We start from the raw sequence: 23,057 nt of genomic DNA on the forward strand, positions 1-23,057 counted from the left end.
GTGGCTGCCGCGGCTGTAGTCATTTATTAGCTGGATTCACCTCGCCACTCCCACACCTTATCACAAATTGCTAGGAGCAGGTTAACACTAAACGTCTAATTGACAGAATATTTATGCATTTCCACCAGTCAGTCTGACTGTGAGAGGCCGCTGACTTGTCCAAGAACCGTGTTGGAGCGAGACACACTGCCGGGGGAAAAAAAAAAGACAAATTTGGATTTGCATGCTACACTTCCTTACTTCAAGTGCAATGGTGTTTTATTTATTGATTTTCTCCATGAACACTTTCAGATGTTTTCGAAGTGTCTGATATTGAAGAGATTCTAAATCTGAAGACTGTTCAGATCGTATATCAATATTTATTTTCTTCAGGATTTCACCTAAATACATGGTTTCTATGTGTGGTAGGGCAGCTCACAGCCTGGAATTGATGATTAATGGACCCCTAGTAATGACTGTCCTTGTGTATTTAGGCATCCATGCAAAAGAACAACCAATGTAAAGGCCCTCTTAATGTTTTTAAGACAAGCCAGCGCAACTGCTGCGATGCAGGGATGGATTAGGCTGAGAAGGTGCATCTCTTTTTCAACTGTATTTCACGTTTTGGATGTTTGCAGGTTTTAGTTTAGACCTTCGCCTGGTTTAAATAGTGGTTAGGTTGTAATTGTTTGTGAAACCAGTATAAAGCTTCAACATGCATAATCTAATCTCTTTAACCTCTTGAACACAGAAGGAGAGAGTTGTCTCTATGATGCTATTTTCTCTGCTTCTTCAAAGTGGTCATTAAAATATTTAGTCATGTTCAGTCCTGCATTTTGCACAGCAACCATACACCCCATAGTCCCGCTTACGACCTCAGAATGTAATGCTTCTTGGTCTGGAAAAGACTTTGCATAATTTAGTAAAAAGAAAATAATCCACAGTCACCTTGTTTTCTCCAGAACATCTCAGTCACAACCATTTAGTAGTATAAACCACAAGTGTAATCTGTATGAGCAATGGTTGCATGATCTTACTATGCTGAATATGAAACACGGCAGAAGAGCTTTCTTCTTTGTGTTTATTCTGCTCTGAATAAAATTAGCCAACTAGTCAACAGTACCTGCGCATCACCAAGCCTCCATATATCCACCTATAAACCAACAGCGATGTCACCCATTGGTTTGTGAGCTGCTGTTATGAAGTTTCGAGTTTAGATTTTGGCTGTCACCATGTTGATAGTTCGGAGTGGTTTGGCGCCAGAAGTGACCATATTTGAACGAGCTGGGGAGGAGTGAGCGGTAGATCTGACTCTGATTGGAAACCCGAGTACACCTACAGTGGAAACCTGATTATAACACAACCCTGCCAATCAAACAGACACGTGCCCAAAAACACAGCTTTTATAAGGTCTAATTTATTACAGGATTATTTTCACATAGACTGCCAGAAAACTGATAAGAAGGACTAACAAACAACACTGACATAAATGAATTGACTATCATGAGATAAGTTGAATTGGAGTCTATGTAGTCATTGGCTTTTTGTAGCCAACCTATAGGGGCACTCAGTGGTTTTGCAGATTAAGGGACTTCCGCACTGGCCTCATTTTTTCGGCGCTTGAAGCTGCGTCCACTTTTATATACAGTCTATGAGAGGGACACATACTGTACGAATGCATTTTGCCTTTCACAGTATGGTGTGACCAAGTCAACCCAGCAGTAAAGAGATTAACGTTGAGGAAAGGAAGTTAAAGATGTGTCTGAGCTGTCTGTCGGTGGCTGGTTTCATGTTTCAAAGTTTATTTGTGCTTGTGTATCTCAGAGATATGCACTCTGACATGTGCGTCTCCGCTCACCTCAAAAAGTTGCAAGCTCAGTCAGCTCTTTCATGTAACTCTCCCACATTTACAGGTTAAATTAATAAAATTTTACAGTTGCCTGGCCGCAATTTGAATACTCAGGATGCATGTTATTGTCAGGTGAAAATAGGATGAAAAAAAACAAAAAAACATTTGATAACAGATGAAGACACACAGACATTCCACACCCACAGCAGCCAGCTTGTCAGCCATCGTTTCGAGCACGGTGTTTGCTTTAAAAACCTTGTCGCCAGCAGATGGTTTTCCAGCCAGGGAACAGCGGCTTTGTCATTAGCCAGTAGTGGGTGACGGGGTTCATATCCAGAGCTGGATCCAACCCTCAAGAGTAGGGGTGCAGTAGGCTGTGAGGTGGAGATGGGCTGGGGAGGTAGACCCTGGAGGCGTTAATCGAATTTTTCGCTGTCCAGCACTCAAGCGCATCCCCACTGCTGAGGGATTATGCCCCGCGAACTCTCATTGCCTGCCAAAAACTCTGTTTATCAGCTCACCGAGGCAATTTCAAATGCAACTTTAAAAGCCCCGACGGCACGAGCAGCGGCATAGCATGCTGCATCTTATCCATTCAGGTGTCTTAATCTTGTCAGGAGGTGTGCGCCCCCGGTCAGTCGGATCTCTATTTTATCCACCTCCTTCCTCCACAGCCATATTTGTTAAGGCAGGGCTGGGTCAAGCGAAAGACAGACAGACAGACAGACAAGAGAGACAGACAGAAACACTTGAGAAGAATGTATTATGAAGTGGATATTGGGGGTAGCCGGTGTCAACCACGTCTGACAGGATTAATGAAAAACTTAAAACCTTAAATTTGTTTAACCTAGCTTAAATGGGAAATTCTTAATTTGGGATACAATACATTACCATAAGTAATTGTTGGCCTCTGTGGTGTTACTACAATAATGTCAACTGGGACAAAAGAAACATGACATCACTCATCAACAATTTAGATGCACATTCTCAGCCATTTTATCATGACACATTTTACTTGATTGTTTTTCTCCTCAAGTTTGGCTCATCTAATTGAGCATGTCCGATCAATTTCAAGCTTGTGATTTATTTTGGACATACCGAAGCCTTTTTTTTCTTTTTCTTTCAGTCATGTCAAAATTTCCTTAGATCTCAGCAAATAACTGATCCTCCTGGATTTTAGGAGTTATTTTTTGATTGTTGGGATATAAAGTGCTAGACTTTGTAGTGGCTTTATTCAAAAACTGCTATGCAATTTGCAAAGTGTTATGGATTTCATTTTTTTTTCAGTAAAATTGCAGGACTTGGCTATACTTATAATTATGCTGTTTGGACTTGTGGAAGTTTGTGGTGTCATGAACTCAGTCTTGTCCGCCCTCAGCATGGCCCACTTTTCAATCTTTTATAGCTACAGGAGAAAAACGGTGTTCGTTCCATCATAAAAAAACCTGTGATTGACTCAAAAATGAGTTAGCCAATCAGAGGAGATTATCAGATAAAATTGCTCCTTCAGAATACAAATACAAAACAGCCTGTTCTTAGAGAACTCCATAGAGAGGAGATGCAAAAGTATATTGATGTTTTTGACATTGACATTTAATACATACTTAATTTTAAGACCACATTCTGATTATGAGAGGAGAGCTAGAAGAACCTTGCTGACTGTAAATTAGGAGTTATTTAGAATTAATAAAGCCTGACTTACTGTGAGACCTTCAGCAGACCTTCTGTGGATACTTTTAATGGAGAAATTGTGGAAAAATTGTTTGCAAATTGGCAAGCCTCAAAGGATGATCAAAAAATGATTTGCAATATATTCAAGACTTTATTGGACATGCGTTCACACTGTAAAACTAGAGCTACTTAACATTATGAACATGGTTTCATGTGTTTGCCGTAATTATTCACACACACACACACACACACACACACAAAAAAAAAAAAAAATCACCTTTATTTTAATTAGCCTCGGGTCCTAGAATATATTTTGGGCCCATGCAGTAAATGGGTTGATCGTTTATTCATTCATATACGCCATAAACAAAAGTTTCAGGTATTATCATTTCTGTGTAATCAATTTTAAAGTGATTCTTTGATCGTGACCACACGGAACAGTGAGCCCTCTGAAACTGTGAGGGCCCCAGGGCAGAAAAGTAAAGGTTGCTTCGATGGAAAATAAAATGCCATCGGCCTTTAAATAACAACTGATTGAACTGTGCTAGACTGTTTTGCAACTGATCCTAAGTGTCTCATTTGAGCCTTAGAAAAGCATCATGGGAAGAGCAGGAGATCAATAAAGTCAGGTGTGTGTATGTGCAGGTTTGAAGGAAAAATCACTGCTCACTGCCTAATTTGAAGACTAGGAACCATAAGTCACTAATACAGGGCTGTTAATGAAGGGGTTGGTGTGCCTCTGGGCTCAAAGGCACATTGGTAGTGGAGGCGTATTGAATCATTCCTGACCTGCAAGGTTAACTTGTTGGCGAGGGAGAGGAAAGCAGCGTGCCCAGAGGCTATCGATTCACAATCACTCATCTGCTTGGCCTTCCTTATCTCCCACTCCAACAGCAGCTCAAGTATGCATTTGATTTTTCCACCCCCCCCCCCCCCCCCCCCCCCTTTATGTTGCCTTTTTCAGCTCTAAGCACAGTTTTACGCAGCATTTCAATGACCTGGTCACTTTGGACGCTCAGAAGGAGATTCTTCCCTTCCTCACTCATTTTTACTATAATGCCTTTCTATAATGTTTCATGGTGCCTATCGTTCTCTTCGTCCATCCTGAAAACTCCTTTGTTCAATTGGAAAAATCCAAGCCACACTTCATATTCACTCGTAACCCTTCAAATGAACAGTTGATAATTGCTGGTCGGAAGGTGTCTCGACTTGATGCAATAGGTATTAATCTGTTCATCCCAGATGACGCAAGGACAAAGTAATGTGTGTGGGGTTTGATCTACAACTCTTTGTTCAATACTTCAATGCCCCCCCCCCCCCCCCTCCACACACACACACACACAAGCACATTCCCACAAAAATAAAGCACTGGTGTTTGTCTTTGGCCTCTTCCTTTATTTTTATGTCCATTTGCCAACTCATTCAACATCTGTTATTGTTTGATACGATAGTTCCTCTTCAGCACACTGGTCAGGTTTAGCTTCATTATCATTATTTATGGTGTCAAATTTTTCAATTAATTTTGTGACTTGCTCAACATCAGCCATCAACCCTGTGTCAAGCTCCTTGTTAAGAACATTTAACTAATTATTTGATTTAACTGATTGACATAAAAGTAACCAAACCACACATTCGATTTTAAACAAAATCTTGAATCAGTATCTCATTAACTACCTTTTTTTTTAAAAGCTTTTTCAGTCAATGTGGATTATCTTAGTCGTCCTCAGAGGATGGCGATAGTTCAATTCTTTTCAACAGAACAATTCTGTTCAATTGAACTATCGCCACTTGCCACAGCCTCTGTGGCAAGTAGAAGATGAAAACCTTCCTGATTACCAGCAAAGAAATTACCTTCTGTAGTAACCTGTGTCACTACAGCGATGTAGTCTCAAACTCTCCCCTAATTTTAAACATAAATTGGAATTAATCTGTGTAGGTGGGAGAACCTGTGTCAACCCTGATAACATCGTTAGCTTCATGGGACAGAGAGTGTCAATTCAACTAGCCCCACTGTTCACTTTATGGTGAGATGTAAAACAAATATTGGTTAATTGAAAGTTAAGCAGCAATAATGTGGAATAAATGTGCCTGTGTTTAAAAAGTAAATAGGTAAATAAATAAAATGCCAGCTGCAAACCAAAAGACCCGAAAATGGCAGACCTACTGCACCTCCAGCAGACTAGTAGACCAGTGTTGTTTTGAACAAGTCACCATTTTGGTCCACTGGAGGACTATTTGGATATTTCACTCTCCAGGTCTCAAAGACAGAGGATTATTTAAATCAGTTCTAATCATTAAGATTCATCATTAGTCTTTTTTTTTTTTAATTTTTTTTTTTTTTTTAAGCCTTTCAGTGCCAAGGCTGCTGCTTTTTCTTTACAAGTATGTTTTAGCTCACAAAAAAAAAAGGCTTTTAAATTATTTTCCAGAATCTTGTTTCATTTGATTGCCATTTTTACACTATACTCTGTCACCAAATCCCAAAATGAATGTCGTTCTTTTTTTGACCACAGTGTAATGTAGGACAGACATTAAGGGTGTAGCAATCATTTACAAAAGTGATATAAGAGTGAACATTCAGTAGCATTTAGGGGTGGATGAGAATGATTGTCTCGATGATTAAGAAAGACAGTGGTAGGCAACACACTGCATACAGTGCAATGATATGTGTCATCACTACTGTCCATGTGAATGCAGGTCCATTGGATTCTGTGGAGATGGTTCAGTATACCTGGGACTTATATAGTAGGTCATGGGGGGTGCTTGGGATTCTCAGGGCTTAAAGTAAGACGCTGGTGCAGATTCTTGTTGAGGAGGCTCTGATGGTTCATTATACCTCTTGTCAGATGATAGGAGGATGAACAGGATGTGACTGGAGTTGGGAGGGTCCTTCAGACAGGTGCATCGAGCTTCACAAGCCTAAATGAGAGATTAAACTATAATATTTTCTGTATTTGCATCTTACATTCAGACCTGGCAGTTACAAAAACAAGTTTTACTAAGTGCAGGGCATTTGTACTACAGTAAAATCAGACTTCAGTTGTAGATGGGCACCATCCCCTGTGTCTGACTGTTGTGTTCTTTAATAGAAGTCATCAGTTTCAATCCCATTTAAGTTTGCCGTCATGAAGTTACTCACAGCTTTTCTGCATAGTAGGAGAAAATCAAAACCAAGATGGCACTAAATGTAATACTCCTCTGCTATTCCATCAGCTGCTGTGCAACGGCCAAGCCAAAACAAACCAAAACAGCCTTGTAGATCAGGTTGGTGTCAAGCCAAAACATTATAAACATAAGTATAGGCTGCTCTGAGCAGATTGCCCTTTCAAAGCCACACTGATTAGATTTGAAAACCTGACAGTTAGACTTTTAACTCCCAATTAAGCCACATTTGTACTGAAAGCAAGGCTTAATTGAGTTGTTTGACTTAACAGTGTCTATTGAATGACTGCACAATAATGTTTGCCTAATTAAAGCAGCCACTTAGCCACAGGAGTGCCGGAAAAAAGAAAGAAAGGGAAAAACAACTACTACTCCTAATAAAAGCATATTCAGTACCCTGAAAAGCCCAAGCTTTGTGTAGCATCCGCTGTATTCTCACTTACTTCAATGCAGCTCAGCGTGGTTTAGTTCATGTAGCTTTTATGTGCCTAAATTGCTGCGCTAAGAGATTTTTCTGAAGTAGAGACACCTGTCCCAGGCTGCAGTCTCCAAGACTTATCCTTTCTGTCCCAGGGCCAGACACCCGCTGCCCCCCGACCAAAAACCATGCCCCAAAACCTAATGCTTTATTTTACCACCAATTACCCAGGGCAATACTACCACTGAGAATGCTGAGGTCATGATCGCTTTGTTTTATCAGGATATTCAGAGGTTTGACCTTCATCTTCATCTGGATGGAAAACTTACAGGAAATAATAACCAAAAAAAAAAAATCTAGATCTAATTGGAATCTAAAGTATGTAAAGAATCTAAAGTCAACAGTCAATGCAATATACACTCTCCCTTCAGTGCTCCATCAGAAGCTCTGGCCCACAATTCATGGAGGTGTATTGCCTAGGGAAGGACACTAAGATGTTCCAGCCCTTTACAATGCGAAACTGAAAATGATCTTTCTCATAGCTAAAGCAGAACAAAAACCAGAATTAAAACATCATCAAATGAATGACATAGGAGCACACAAACATAGCATCCAAAACACAACAGAGTAAAAACCAGGAAGAGTTAGTTGTGATTATTTTTTACAAACTATTCAGACCAAAGAGATGACTGTTGGTTTGCAGCTAAGCTAACCAGGAACGTAGCATTAGCTAGCACAGATTTTTGAATTCAAATTTTTGAATTCATTTAAACAATCCCACAGAAAAGTGAGAATTGACCTCGACCTCTTAACACTGCATTTTGTGGTGGGTGGACATAATGTGTTAAATTATAGGCTAGTATCACATAAACCGTGGTAATGGAAAGTCAGTTGGGATCCTTTAGTCATGGTATCCACATAAATGTGAGCTGGAGAAGTGACGCCAGTCAGATAACATCGGTATAATGTGAGGAGGTGGGCTGGGTGGATGGTTTGATGTGACAGGGTGCAAAAGACTGCTGTTCATTTCCTGTTTCCAACCACATGTCGGGATAGTTTGGTGTTTACTGTTGTCATGATGAGAAAGGTTGCATAACTTAGTAAATTTGAGTACATGTTTCACGTGACCATTTTAACCCAAACCATTACCTTTCCCTAACCCTGGATAAGTGGAGTTTTGTTTTCCCCTGAACCTGACAACACCTTAACCACAACACTGTCATACCATAAAATATAGTTATTTTTAAATGGTGATTGTACGGATTCTGAGAAGCACTGACAAATGATCTCAGCGAAATACATGAAAAAAACAGGACCACCTAAGGCCCTGTGCTGTGAATGAGCATCAATGCCGCCTGTTGCTAAATGGCTGGAAGAGTGTTTTTTATCCTATTTACAGAGCCAAGGCTCACAAGAATGGACAGCAAGCGAACGGTGATGATATATTTGCTATATTTTGTTAAAAAGTGTATGAGATCAGAATATCAGACTTCAACTTGAATTGTACTTGACCTCAGTATTTCTAACACTTGGCCTCAGTGAATACCTGGAATAAATACATGTGCTGAATAATATGTTTGTGAGTTAACAGATTCGCTTAATGTTCTTGAGGGGAAAGATTTGACTCACTCTCACGTCAGCAAGAGATATTGTCTGTACAGCTGGACAGGGTCCCCTGGACCGTAACAGATGTGGAGATAGGTAATTCAACGGAGATTTTCTAGACCAAATGTCCAAGCAGAAACTGATGATGCTCTTCAATGCCCTACACTGAATTCTGGACGACCACCGGATTTATATCTGTGCATTAACATGGTTGAAAAACATCTAGTGCAGAGAAAAGACAGAAGGGAGATGGAGCAAACATCTGTCCGAGCCGTGTGGGGGGGGGGATGGGTTGGGAAGGTCAGCGGTCATTGAGCACCCTCAAGGGCAGAGGGCCAAATATGTGTTTCTGGGTTTTAGGTCATTTTTTTGAATATGTGAACAGGACATGTCCAAGCTAAAATGAGTGTGAAATTGGTCTGTATCCTAATCATCACTTGAGAATCAGACCTTCAAAAAATAACACGGGAAATTGCACTTGTTTAAAATGTGCATCAGGGACCAGTTTGACAAGATTGTAATTAGTGATTCTTCATGTTTGTCTTCTCTTAAACAATGTCCAGGGTACATCCCTCGTCCACATGATCCATCAACAAAAAAAAGAGGGCAAAGCAATGCTAAGGGCCACATGAGCATAAGGGTGCTGTCCTGACAACATGTCAGTTCGCCAAATGCATTGACATTTTACATGGTCTGCTGCCGGACAATAAAAGCCTGCAGGATGAGCATGTATCTGTGAATATTGAAATGTCACATAAGAAGATGGTGAGTTATTAAAAGAAAAACAAGCATTCCATTGAGCACGCCAGAGCAGCAGATGCCTTTTGTCTCCTCTTAGATTCTGCAAAGCGACATCTGTTATGGATTGTTTCATATGCAGTGACCTTCAAGCCTACTTAGAAAAGAGAAGGAAAGAGATAAAGAAGAGTACGTCTCATTTCTCTTTCCACAGCCCTCATCCTTGGTAAATGTGCAATATGGGCTGGGAGATATTTCCCTTTCCCGGTTTTGTGGGAAGGTGATGCCAACAAATCACCCCTGCCATCCTACACCAATCAGCTAGAACATTACTAAAGATCACTCACAGTTCCTTGCACTGAATACTTATGTGGAGGACTAGTGCCTTCTGGATAAAGTTCAGCAGGCCCACCCCATACTCCATCAGGCTGTCATTAAAGTCACAGCCGAAGCTAGAAGCATTTTTCTGTGGCATTAAGCGGAACATCATGTACGCCCAGCAGAGATGGTAAAAAATACTAAGTGCACACTACATCATTTAATGCCTGCATCACTGATTTGACAATGCAACCCTTTTTCTGAGACTTCTATCATATGCAAGTATGTAGACATTACCAGGAGGTACAGATGTGATTAAATGACTAATATATTTTACTGATTTAGTTATATGTTTATTATTGATAGGTCATATGGGTTTTTGGTTGAGATCATTACAGTTGCGTGTGCTGTCCTGCTGGTTTCCTTCTGGCTGTTATACTCTGACGTACCGTATTTTGCTGTTTCTGTAGTAGAATAGAGCAAATATGTCTGTCTTTTTTGCCTGAAACTGTGTCAAATTCTTGATTCTTGAATTTCATTTGACTATAAAACTTGGTATCTATTTATATATAACTGTATGTAACCTCTAAAAGGAGAAATTATTCCACTTTTATTCTTATTCTATTATACTTTTCCAAACGGAATTTATTTCATAGACAATACATTTTTACAGGCTTATTCGACCCAGTATGACCAGTATTGTGTGGTGGCTAAAGCTATTGCTGTGTCAGTTTGCTGGCTGTATGGTCTTCTGCTGTTGTTGTTCTGTTTTTGCATAATTTAGTTTTCGAACTCCTTTTTGTGGTTTTATTCCACTTGCTGTCAGTCACATCAATAATGGTGGCTTTAAAGGATTTGAACTAAATGAAGGCGAGCTTTTATCCTGTAAAATCCAAGAAAACAATACTGTATGCAGTGAACGGTTTAAAGTTCCTCTTTAGTTTATAAGTCTGCCAAATGTAATTGTATCATTTTAACTATAAGCTTACATAGTGTTTGCTTTACTGAAGACGTTGGCTCTAAGACCAACTATGAATAGGCATCATGCTGTGGGGATATACAGATACCAGGGAAAAAAGCATGCATTGAGCAGATGGTTACACCCACTTGGTATGGGAGTGATGTGACCTTCACTGCACAAAAAAATAAAATAAAAAATTGAGCACTTGCTGCTTTCGCAGCGGTACACGAGAAGAAGAAAAAAACACAGAAAAAGCATGGGTGGGTGTTGGGTGTAAAGGCTGTGGAAATGGGTGGGGACAGGGGACAGCTTTCACGAGGACAGCACAATGGAGGAGTGCATTAACAGCTTGTGTCTTGTGTCCCAGCAGAGGTGTCAGCTTTGTGACATTGTGTTTAGCCCCCTGGCAGCATGACCTTGTCTCACTGAACAGTGGCTATTAATTAGCCAAGCATAAGTGTGTGTGTGTGTGTGTGTGTGTGTGTGTGTGTTGGGGGTGGGGTGGGGGGGGTAATAGGTGGGGGCTAAGGGAAGGAGGGTGTGAGTGGCACCCGTTCGCAGCCAGCCTGCCTGCCTGGCTGTCCATATACAATCAATGAACTGGAGGAAGGTGAGGATGAAGGGGGGGGGGGGTGCTTTGGAAGCAAGGCATGTCAGCGAGCACATTTTCAATGACATTAAAGAGCTCTTTGAGCTATATGATGCAGCCATTCTTCCTTTGTCTCCCCTGCCGTCCTCACACTGCCTTGCCTCCCTGTTTCTGCTTCATAGATGATGATGTGCCTTGTTGGGCTTCATAGCTCCTCTGTGTGTGTGTGTGTGTGTGTGTGTGTGTGTGTGTGTATATGTGTGTGTGTGTGTGTGTGTGTGTGTGTGTGTGTGTGCGCGTGTGTGCGGCGTGTGTGTGCGGTGTGTGTGCGGCGTGTGTGTATACTAGCTACTGTCTTTCTCTGTCCTTGGCCGAGGCTCCAGACAACATGAACTCATGCTGGGCGGACTCCATGAGCGAGTGATTTCTCCCTGCTTTTCTCTGATCGACGTCCAGCCATCCACAAAAGGCTGCCATCCCTTTCCGCTGCCACCCCACCACCTCCTACAGCCCTTCACCCTCCCTTGTTCTTCTCACCACAGCCCTCTCTTTCACTCCATGCTCAGCCACCCTTACTCCAAACTTTTCTTTCTTTCTTTCTTTCTTTCTTTCTTTCTTTCTTTCTTTCTTTCTTTCTTTCTTTCTTTCTTTCTTTCTTTCTTTCTTTCTTTCTTTCTTTCTTTCTTTCTTTCCTTCTTTCTTTCTTTCTTTCCTTCTTTCTTTCTTTCTTTCTCTCTCTCTTTCTCTCTTTCTCTCTTTCTTTTTCTTAATATCCTAACCCCATTTAATAACCTACACCATATTTGTGTTGGATTTTTCTTAAACCAAATCCTTCTTCTGTTGTTTCTATGCCTCAGAGCTGATGATAGCCATAGCCGATAGATTGATCTTATTAATTTGTCCATCTGTCTGTACGTATGTAAATATGCATGACCCATGCTTACGTAGAGGGTAATTTTTTCAAACCTGGCACTACTTGGTCAAAAGGATGAACTGATTTTAAAGTTCAAGGACACTTTGACCTGAATACTATATGACAGGAATGTCTTGAGGGAATTTCTTCAAATATGCCACAAACATTCACTTGGACTCAAGGATGAACTGATTAGAATTTGATGTTCAAAGTCACTGTGACCTCACAAAGAATGTTTGTGGCAATAACTCAAGATTTAAAACGCTAATCATGACAAATCTCTACACAAATATTTTAAAAGTTCGTAGTTATGGCATTTATATACCAGAGGTCAAAGGTCACCTTACTTGTGACATCAAAATGTTCTGCAAACAAACTCTTTTCTGTCCTTGATTCAACACCATAACTGAGGAACAAAAGGGGAGATTGTCACCATATTTCACATTAGGCTGGATACTGAATCGGCGACTCTAATCTTAGGTGTTCAGTTTAAAACGCGAGAGCTGTTGGGTTGAAGATGTGCGTGGAACATCTGCACTTTAAAATTGATAGCTTCAACATCAGCGACAAAATCCATGTTTAAAGCATTGTTCGCTTTCATGGATATGGCTTTGTGTTCCATCAGAATCAGATTTATTTGCCAAGCAGGTGATACACAAGTCTTCACTACATACATGAGTCTGGACAGACGTGGTTGTAAACTGTAACTTGACTGGTCGGTTGAGGCAGACAACCATGAGGTGGTAATTGTAGGTGTTGCTGTTGTTTGTTTGTTTTCCAGAGACTAACTGGGTTCCGCTCTTTCTCTTTGCACTGGGTGATAATTTGATATCATTATCCTCTAGCTTTCTGGGGAATTTTGTTGTGATTATATGATCATGTTGCGTTATTGTTTTAGAAAATGTGGTTGTATAAAGAAAGCTGCTCGTAGAGCTTTGGATTTTTAGTTTAGTTTTGTTGTTCAGACATCCTCTCCCTGCACACACACACACACACACACACACACACAGAAACACACACACACTCCTCTCGGTTTCAACTGCCTGGGTATCTGCTCAGCCACCAGCAGGCTGCAGGATGACCATTACCCCCTGCCCATCTCCCTGCCAGCGTGCTGTATCACAGCAGCTGCTGTGACAAAGCTGCACACTTCGTTCAGAGAGCCGCTCCACACTGGAGGTAGAGTTAAAGCTAGTTTTGCATCAGTGTGTGTTTTCAGTGGATGTCCTTCAGCACTAAGAGCATTGGAGGGAGATGTAAAGAATGCTAATGAAGTGAATCACCCGAGTAAGGATTGACTTGGCCAGCCATGGCACACATACACAGTATCTGTGTGTGTGTGCGTGTGCGTGTGCGTGTGCGTGTGTGTGTGTGTGTGCACGACTGAGTGTGCTTTCCTGTGAATTTGAACACCCTGATGTTCACTCTCTGAAGTCAAGTGAAGAGAGAGCAAGTGAGAAGTGGGTGAGCCAAGGTTAAGTACAGGAACGAAGTGATGAGCTGTGCATTTTAATTAAGGCTTGAGCAAACATTCTGCAATTCCCCTAAATGGCCCCCTGTGATGGATGACAGGAACCGATGTTGTCTCTTTTTCTTCTCACAAGGAACTTTTCTGCGTTTGGACACTAAAGACCAGGCTAGCCAAAGTCCCAGCTCCTTTCAGGTTTATTGACTTCTGGCACTACACAACAAGGTAGAGTGTTCCACGGAAAATGAGTTACCTTGGTACATATCCGTAAACTCTGCTGGTCTAGCAAACTGATTTTTTTTTTTCAGATTCGTTGTGGACATCCCAAACTTTCTAAAGATTCCAAATCTGTCAGGCTGAATTTTGTGCAACTGAATCTTTCTTGGAACTAAATATTTCACTCAGGGAGACTATTAAGTCACTTAATCATTCATGGATTCACAGGGTCCTACATAACAAAAACTACATTAAGTCTGCAGTGAGCAGTACCTAATCAATAATAGAACTATAATAGAAGCTACAGCTACAGAACCGTGCTCACTGGCAGCATAAGAAAGTAAAATCCAATAATGAATTGAATTCCAGTGATGAAAGATGATATGTTGGTATCCGTTTTCACTTTTTAATAAACTGCTGTGAGAATGTAAGTCAGCACAGGGTATTTTATTTAGAACATTGTCCTGATGGTCTATGCTTGCCTTTGTCTGGCGGCTGATTTACTTTGTGCAGATCGACGCGTTCTTTGTTGCGCTTCCGTCAAAATAGACTTGGTGCATATATGCAACACAGCAGAGCACTAATCTGCTTTTACCATGCTGCTGACACACATCCGAAGGAATATCAAGCATTGACTAGTATTGCCAATGGAAAAATGGCCATTACCGATGTCTGGCAATGCATATTAGCTGAGGGGTGTGGGAGGAGATCTTGAAGGGAAGGAAGGAAATGGGAAGCTTTTTTGTAGTCTTCCTACACTACAACATCGGTTAATACATTTGTATCTACACCTGCAGTAACATACAATACTGCTAAACATACTTTAGGTTGTACGTGTGTTTGATGGCATTGAAACATGCCAAAATTGCAATTCATAACTGCTGTTATTATAAAAACACTTAAACCACAGCTGATTTTAGTTTAGTTATCTAACCATGGGTTAGACTGTCAACTTGAAATAGTTGACACAGTTGTCTCACCACAAGGTCAAGTGGAACGTTTACTCTCATCACAGCTCTTTCTCATCAGGAATGGAATGATATCTTCTGAGGTGCTGGACCTTGAAAATAAAATATGTTTCAGGTGAGGACGCCTCACTATTGGTTTACCTCATTTAGCAATAGATAGTGACTTAACAGACGTTAATTTGAATAAATATCTTTAAGATGATTACTTTAAATCTTTAAAAGCCAACTTTTATGAAGCTATATGAGCCATGATGCCATGGGCCACTCTGCCATTTCTTGATGTAGAAAATAATAATCTTGACCTTTAATATTATCCAATATAATATGTTATCACTTACATAAATAGGTTGTTTTAACAAAAACCCTGCGTCTATAATTAGATTTTCTTTTTAAAAACAGAAGATATTCAAGCAGTTTGAAGCAGTGTTACCACTGCTGCAGGAATTTATGAAACTTGACTTGAGCATTAAAGCTTGTGTTGTCATTAGTATGTAGGATTTTTGCCTACGCTGTCATTTTGTTGGAGAAAATAATCTGCTTTGGGTAGACAAAGTCACACGTTACATTGTCCCTCATAGTACAGCGTGTTCTGTCACTGTTCGTCCACCATGAGTAGGCAGTCTTTATCTGTGCAGTGTTTTTGATCGGGTCTCCACATAAAGTGATAACTATCTGTGGAATCCCGATAAAAGCTTGTCCTTATCACAAGCATGTTTTGTTCTTTTGACAACATAGACCTTGTTATGACGTTCAAACCTTCCTGTCAGAGCGATATAGTACAAGAGTTATTTTGTTCTCTCACTGACAGCTCTGTCTTCCACTATAGTTCCCTTTTTCATACATTTCAGTGCGACTGACATGGCAATGTGAAAAGCCTGAAAATCTAACTTCTCCTCAACGCTTTTTCTCTTTGTTTTACCAGAGTTTATCCACTCTCTGTGGGAAAGAGAATCAGCTAAATGCCTGAGATGTTAATATTCATATATACACACAGTACTGTGTGGAACATTGTTCTTTTTGTGGTAAAAAAAAAAAAAACCTTGACACCATCACGGCTTCCATCCCTCCAGCTCTCCCTATTCTCCCATTATTCCCCTTCAACACAACAGAAGGCCTCTGTTCAGCTTTCCTCTTTTCATTCTCTGCTGACTGGTTGCCATGCAGTGGGCTGTCCATCAGCGACCCGATAACTGTTGCTAGGAGAGGAGTGTAATTTTATCATTGGTGCTTATTTCAGCGCTTATTTATGCACCCTCTTCACTCTATATTCGTCTTCACTCCACCTTCTCCTTCACCCCCTGTTATGGGTCTCCTTAAGCCCATTTCTTTGCTTTTAACCCCAGCTTTCCCTCCTCCTCCGAGTTTCTGGTTATTCCTCTCCTTTCTCATCTCTTTCAATGTCCTTCACCTCTGTTTTCAATCTTTCTGCCGTCTCCTCTCGCTGTCACAGACTTAAACATTGTTTTTTCTATGCTAGGAGCCAACAGGAGAGGCCCTCTCCCTGAAATAGATTTGATCTGGGTCTTTGCGCTCGCCTTAATGAGGCATCAGCTCTGTATAAATAAATCCAACTAAATGGCTGGACACGTCTGAATGGCCACAACCAAGATGTGATAGGATGGAGGTGGGGTCGGGGTGCTCCACTGGTTTCAGAGAGTAACAAAAACAGGGAGAGGATGTTGAGACCATCTATAATTCATTATTTCGATTGTCCAATTGAGAAGTAAAAATTGGATAATGAAACAATAATCTATTATTTCATTATTCATTTATGAAATGCAAAAAAAAAAGAAAAATAACCCAAAAAACATCCAAACATTTAACAGCTAGTTTTATAGTCTGTTTGGTAATAATGTATAAGTCAAAAATGGGAGCAAGTTTGGGAGCAAGTTTGTATGTTTTTATTTTTTTAATTATTTTTGATGAAGTGTTTTGGAAAATGGCCTTGTAAAAGTCCTCGCTTGTGTGAACAGATGTAAACTTGTATATGAAGCAGAAAGCACAACATTGACACGTTACGTTAGACTGTCGGCAGCAACACGAGACCCATTTTAGTTGTTACATTTGGTAAAATGAAGTTGGCTGAATGAACTATTAATACTTCATTTTAGGTGTGTATCATTGGATGTACTGATAACTATCCCTGGATGAGACATCTTAAAAACTGGAGGACTATTTTTGTCCGGTCACGCGAAGCACAGGTGCAACGGGAACGCAAGTAGGTGTGGGCAACTTGTTTGGTATTTCGGTTGAACACAAGTGCGTGCACGACTCCAGTGCAGTGCAGCACGGGGGGATTAGGAGGAAAAGTTAATGAGAAGGTGTGTCACAGCCAACTTAAGTCGTGGCCGATGAAACCAGCTCCTCTTATTCCCTTTAAGATTGCTGTGGCTCAGCGGACAGTTTGTAGTGACTTAAGAAGGAGCAGACCGGCAACGCCATCCAAACTGTCAAACTCGTCTGGGACAGTTCAGATTCTAACAACCAAATTAATGGTACTCCAAGAGCTGCTGATGTTAAATCAGCTCGGGAAGAGGTAACTCGTATTTTAAATAACTTTTGACAGTGAATTTCAACAGTAACCTAAGCTGAAATAGTGCATGATACATGACTTGGTAGCAACAATCACTTCTGCCAAGTAATGCATGGGGTGCATTTTTCTTATTATTTTTATTTATTATTATTTTTTAAAGTGGGGGTTCCATGAAGTACTTTCATTGTCAGAGTATTCGTTTAGAATTTTGAGAAGCTGCAGGCAGCTGTACTGACAAAGAAGCTGAGCAATGCACAACACACACACACACACACACACACACACACACACACACACACATACAGTATATATATATATATATATATATATATATATATATATATATTACCGCTTCACTTCCCCATCAATAAAGACTGTCTAAGGGCAAGGCGGTGAAGATATTATTTGCCCTTAGACAGTCTTGTCTGTAATATATGCTGTCTTTAAAGCGACCAGGCGCCTTTATTGTTTTGAATAGTATTGAACCTGTTTGCCCATGAAGTATCAGTCATTGAGACTCCTAACATACCATCCATACTAATCCCATTTAGGGATAATTAAGTCTGTAAGAGAGAGAGATGACGACCGTCTATCCAGATGAAATGACTCTTTCAGTTTTAATGAGTGTAGGAATAACAATTTGAAATTCAGCAACTTCTGGAGAGTCTGCGACTAAGCAAACTGAGGATGGTCTTTAAATAACCCCAAACTGTGTACTGTGTGCTGTCTGCTTTTAAACTACTATATCTTGTTTTCTATTCCTGTGTTTCATACAAAAGAGGATGTGTGCGGAGGATTTATAGTTGCTGCAAGGCAGCATCTGTTGGAACTGGGCTGATGAATTAATGTAATGTAACGAGTACGGTACTTCTGCTGCTGAGTTACTAGAAAATGAGTAATTGGTTGGAACATAATTACATGTTTTGGATTTTTGAGATAAAATGACTAGAGAAGGTGGGGATTTTTGCAGTCTGCCGATAGTACTGCTGATGCTACTGCAAAGCAATTCGGGGGGAAAAAACTATTGCCGTCATGACACGATTGAAGGACAATGCACTCAAGCTTTAGAGAGGTCAGATAGGGGAGTGGAGGGAGGTGGGGGGGAGACTGGAGGCAGGAACGAAAGACAAATTGATGAAAAGCCCCTGAGTGAAAGACAAGACAGAAAAAGAGGGAAAGAAAAAGATGTGTTTGGTGAGGATGAAAGGGGGTTAGGGCTGGGTCCTTGCATAATTACATTTTCTGTTCTGAGCAGTATTGGGAATCAATAATGTAATTCATAGAAAAGCCATAGAGCTGCCTCCCATTGGCATTCACAGACATGAGCCACGCTTACGTCCCAAAGAATTAAAACAAGAGGAGGTGGAGGAGGGGGATGTGGAAAGCAGCAGTTGTCTGTCATTAAACAAAGACTCACCCTTTGTTCATCCACAGCCCTTAAATCTCCGCCATAATGCCTTGTAAAAAGCTTTAAGTTTTCATTGTGACATAATTGATGTTTTCAGGTTTGTGTCCAACTGATGCTCAGATATCATCCACATCCTCACTAACACACCTCCGTGTTCACATAATCACAGCTGGCCGTTGTGGGGTCAGATGTGAAATGGCAGTTCCTCCTCCTGATGCTGCCACAGTACATTTATGGTGGGCTAAGGTTGAAATTCCCTTCTGAAACCCGGCAGCAGATATCCCAGCAAGAGAACACGTGACAATGAAAAAGTGAAACTTAAAATTCTGGACAATGTAAACCAACTGACTTGGCCAACCAGGACTCACTGCTAAGATTATATTAACCCATGGTTTATGAATATACCACTCGGTAAACAGGTTGCACCTGAAATACATTATATTTAGTACATTTTTCATACAAAGTATGACTTTATGTTAGCCTTACGTTGGTGACAATGCATAAATTGCTGTGATTTCAAAAACAGATTACTTGACAACACTTTGTCTGATATCTACAAAAATGATTCTAAAGTTCTGCCGTTTATTTAAATTGTGTGACGTTATGAAGCAATCAGGATTTGGAGTTATATAATAACAATTATTATACCAAACCGAGTTGGTAAATTAGTGAAGCAATTTGTAAAGAAATGTTTTTGCAGACATTTGATTGTGATAACATAATTACTTTGGTCTACAATTATGTGATAAGCATCATTACAAAGCCCTGTTTGTGCTTTTTCTTGTGATATGTTCCCTATCTATGCAATATGGAGTTTAAGAGTAATTGAAACAAGATTAATGGATGTGGAGATAGGAGCAGGATAAAAACTGGTGTCAATTAACAAATATTTTTCTGACCAATACTTTGTTGCACAGACAAGCAGCTAGCCTCATTGGAAAGGTCAAGTTGTGCCATTTCATTTGATAGTCTTGCTGTAATGAATACCTCCTGAGCAATTCAGCCAAGAAGAAGGGATGTGAATTTGTTTTCACAGTGAGTCTGTTGGGCTGCAAGAGTTCAACATGACATATCAGGATTTTTGTGATTTTTCTGTTATTTGCGTCCTTTTATGATGTCAGATGTCTACGTGAACCATGGTCAAAGTTCAAAACACGAGGTGAATCTACAACCCCGTTTCCAAAAAAGTTGTAAATAAAAACAAAATACGATGATTTCATGTAAATCATGTAAACCCATACTTAATTGACAATAGACCAAATGTTGAAATTTTAAAATATATGCTCAATTAATTATTATTTTTTTTCAAGTTGGGACAGGGGCAGTTTTACCACCGTCTTGAACCACCTCTTTTTCTAACACTCTGGAAATGTCTCGGAACTCAGGAGACCAGTTGCTGGAGTTTTGAAAGTGAAATGCTGTCCCGTTCTAGCCTGATATTGGATTTTATCTGCTCAACAGTGCGGGGTTTCCTTTGTTGTATTCACTTATGTCTGGGCTGAATCGTTCTACTTTTCTCCAGAGTGAACTCCTCATCAGTACCTCAAACTCTTCCTTTCGTGTGTCACAAGACCACAACAACATTGTATGCAGCCTACTGTTTGTAATCAGCTGCAAAAACCTAGTGTGTATACACTGCAAGAAAATCTAATTAGATATCACTTAAAATAAATGGCCTGAACTTGCTTGATGACTCTTGTCGAACCAGGCCCAAAATGCCCTTCCTCAAAGCAAAAATGTTTAAGAAGTGTTAAGGAAATATTCCTCTTGGACTGGTATTGTATTCTGGCTGAGGCTTGTAAGACATGCCATGAATGGAAAGTTAAAGGTGGCCCTCAGCGTGTCTAAAAGAAACTCCAGTCATTTCCTTTTAGCATGACTTTTGTCTCGTGAAAGATCTTTAAAAGGCCAAATCACAGAGCACAGTGGAGCCATTAGGAGAGAAGCTGTCAGAAAGCCTGTGCTCTCCTCTGAAGAAAGCCAAGCAACCCATCTCTGCCTTTTCTTTCGCAGGGATCAGGAAGGTCTCTGAGCCCTTAAGGAGGCGATTTGAAGTTTCACACATGAAACCAACAGGGGAGTTCTTGAATTTTTTGTTATTTTTTTCATTTGAACATTATACTCTCAAATGAAATGCATGAGGAATTAAATTGTAAGAAATGCTGCTCTGCTGTAATATGCCTGACTCTGAGAGGGGATCTGATATTTTTAAGATGTTTGAATCGTGAGGTAATTACTAGCATCAAACTGGTAATCTAACCCCAGGGACCCCAGGGCACACACTTTCTATGGGACCTGCTGTTTACCAATTTCCATTCCCTTGGTCATCAGATTTTTAGCTCAAAGTAAAATGTACATGGCAACTTCGCTCGTATGCCCAGAGACCCAGGAAAGAACTGAACTCCTGTGTGGGACTAATATAAATTGTGCCAAACTGTGTTTAGTTTCTGCTGTCATTAATTCAAACCAGAGGGCCTCAGGTCACAGGAGCATGTAATCAAAGTGAACGCTCTCATTAATACATAATGTAACGACATTAGGAAAACACCAGATTATGGATCATTCTTTTTAACTGGAGAGGCTGTAGTCTCATTCAACACAGTATAAATGAGACACCATGTACGCCACCTTTTATTATGAATAGGGAAGAGAATTTCAAGCAAAATTACTATTTGAAATTGGCTCGGAACTATTCGATCATTTAGCGTCACCTCTGATGAATGAACCTGTACTGAGGGCTGAGGGTACTTGTTAAATGTTTGCAAGGTAGCTTGGTCTGTTTTCCAGACAGTTAAGTTCCACAATATATTTGTTTTCTTTGTTGTTGACCTTTGTTCCTTTTGTGAATGTTATTACGAAGCAGCTTGCGTGGTAAGGCAGCTAAGGACACAGTTGGCTGTCATCCTGCGCAGCAGGTACCCAGTCAGGGCTACAGAGTGCGGCTGAAGCTCTGCTGCTGTTTACGCTAACCCGCCTGTCCCCGTGTTCTTGTCCCCCACAGTGCTGACAGGAAGCCAAGCCGAGTCCCAAGCCCCGATCCAAGGCCTTCACAGAGCCACAGCCAGCGGGACACGACTCCGAAGAGCCACCACCGAGGAGACCTATTGGGCCTACTCAGGTGTGTGTCTGTCTGTGACAGACTTATTTTTCTATGACATCCAGTCTGAGCCTTTCCAGTCAGGATAGTGTGGTGAGCCTTTGGTTGTTCCACATGTTGTGGAAAATTTGCTATGCCTCAAATGTTTCATTACTGGACAGAGACTACTTTCGATTTTCAAATTTGTCTTTTTTAAGATCACTGTCAGAATTACTGTTGTTTGGGAGGAACTTAACAGTCCTGCATTTACTGCTACTGAATTCAAACCGAATCACATACACATTGGATTAGGAACTAGTATATTAGAAATGTCTCGAGGTCGGATTTCTTAAATTGTTATGAATTCTCAAATTGTGGAACTTAATTAGCCCCAACGGCAGAGAACATTGGGTGTCTTTTTTTTTATTTTATTTTTTTTTAAAGAGGCCTATATGGGAGACCTCAGCTATAAGGCCAAACTTAAGACCTCCTCTATTGACCTGTTCTCTTAATAAATGCAGGATAATGCATATTTCAACAACACTAATTCTTCACAACAGTCAGGTCATACACCTCTGTGGCTCTTAGCCATATGTTTCGCATACACAGTACAGTAAGGCAGTAAGTTGTCTGATTTAAGGCATTCTTTGTGTGAGTTTGTGTGTCGGTGTGAAGGCAGTTCTATGCCACTGTCAATGCACTATGTTTGCCTTCCTCTCTCCCTCTTTTTCCTCCTCTTTGTGCTACTCTCCTCTTTTCTTCTCAGTGCTCCTCTGGCCTAGAGGCATCTCTAGGCCCTTTTTTTTTTTTTTTTTTCATTTTACTAGTGCTTCAGAAGAGAAAAAGCCACTTCCTCTGTCCCTTTAGAGCCTTTAGTTTTTCAGGAGGGTAGCATTAATCTTTCACCATGCATGCGACACCAGCCTCGGGCCACAAATGATCTTTTAGTTTATTTATTTCAATATTTCCGCTCTCGTCTAACCCTAATTGGTTGCCCGACGTGCCTGTGAGAGTGCGGCAGCTTGTGGGTAAAAACAGACCCGGTGACAGTTTCACTTAGTGTTGCTGCAGCTGATGCTAAGATCTACCGATGCTCTCCTGCTGTCCCCTCTGCACATGTTCGATCGCAGCTCTTACATAAGATGCTGATGTAACGGTGGACAGAATTCAAGCAAGAGAGAAAAA

At 40.6% G+C, this 23,057-nt stretch overlaps 1 protein-coding gene across 1 annotated transcript in view; it reads left to right on the forward strand.

The window, feature by feature from the left end:
• The window catches only part of ptprga (protein tyrosine phosphatase receptor type Ga), a 378,044-nt gene that overhangs the window by 56,431 nt on the left and 298,556 nt on the right, over positions 1-23,057 (forward strand). The window contains exon 2 of the mRNA XM_069141477.1: positions 21,798-21,914. Coding sequence (XP_068997578.1) covers positions 21,798-21,914 — 117 coding nt within the window. The remainder of the gene's footprint in view (positions 1-21,797; positions 21,915-23,057) is intronic.

The sequence above is a fragment of the Embiotoca jacksoni genome, unplaced genomic scaffold (assembly GCF_022577435.1).
Source record: "Embiotoca jacksoni isolate LCO1_2020_lvr unplaced genomic scaffold, fEmbJac1.0.p SCAF_1, whole genome shotgun sequence".
In the NCBI taxonomy this organism is placed as follows: domain Eukaryota; kingdom Metazoa; phylum Chordata; class Actinopteri; family Embiotocidae; genus Embiotoca; species Embiotoca jacksoni.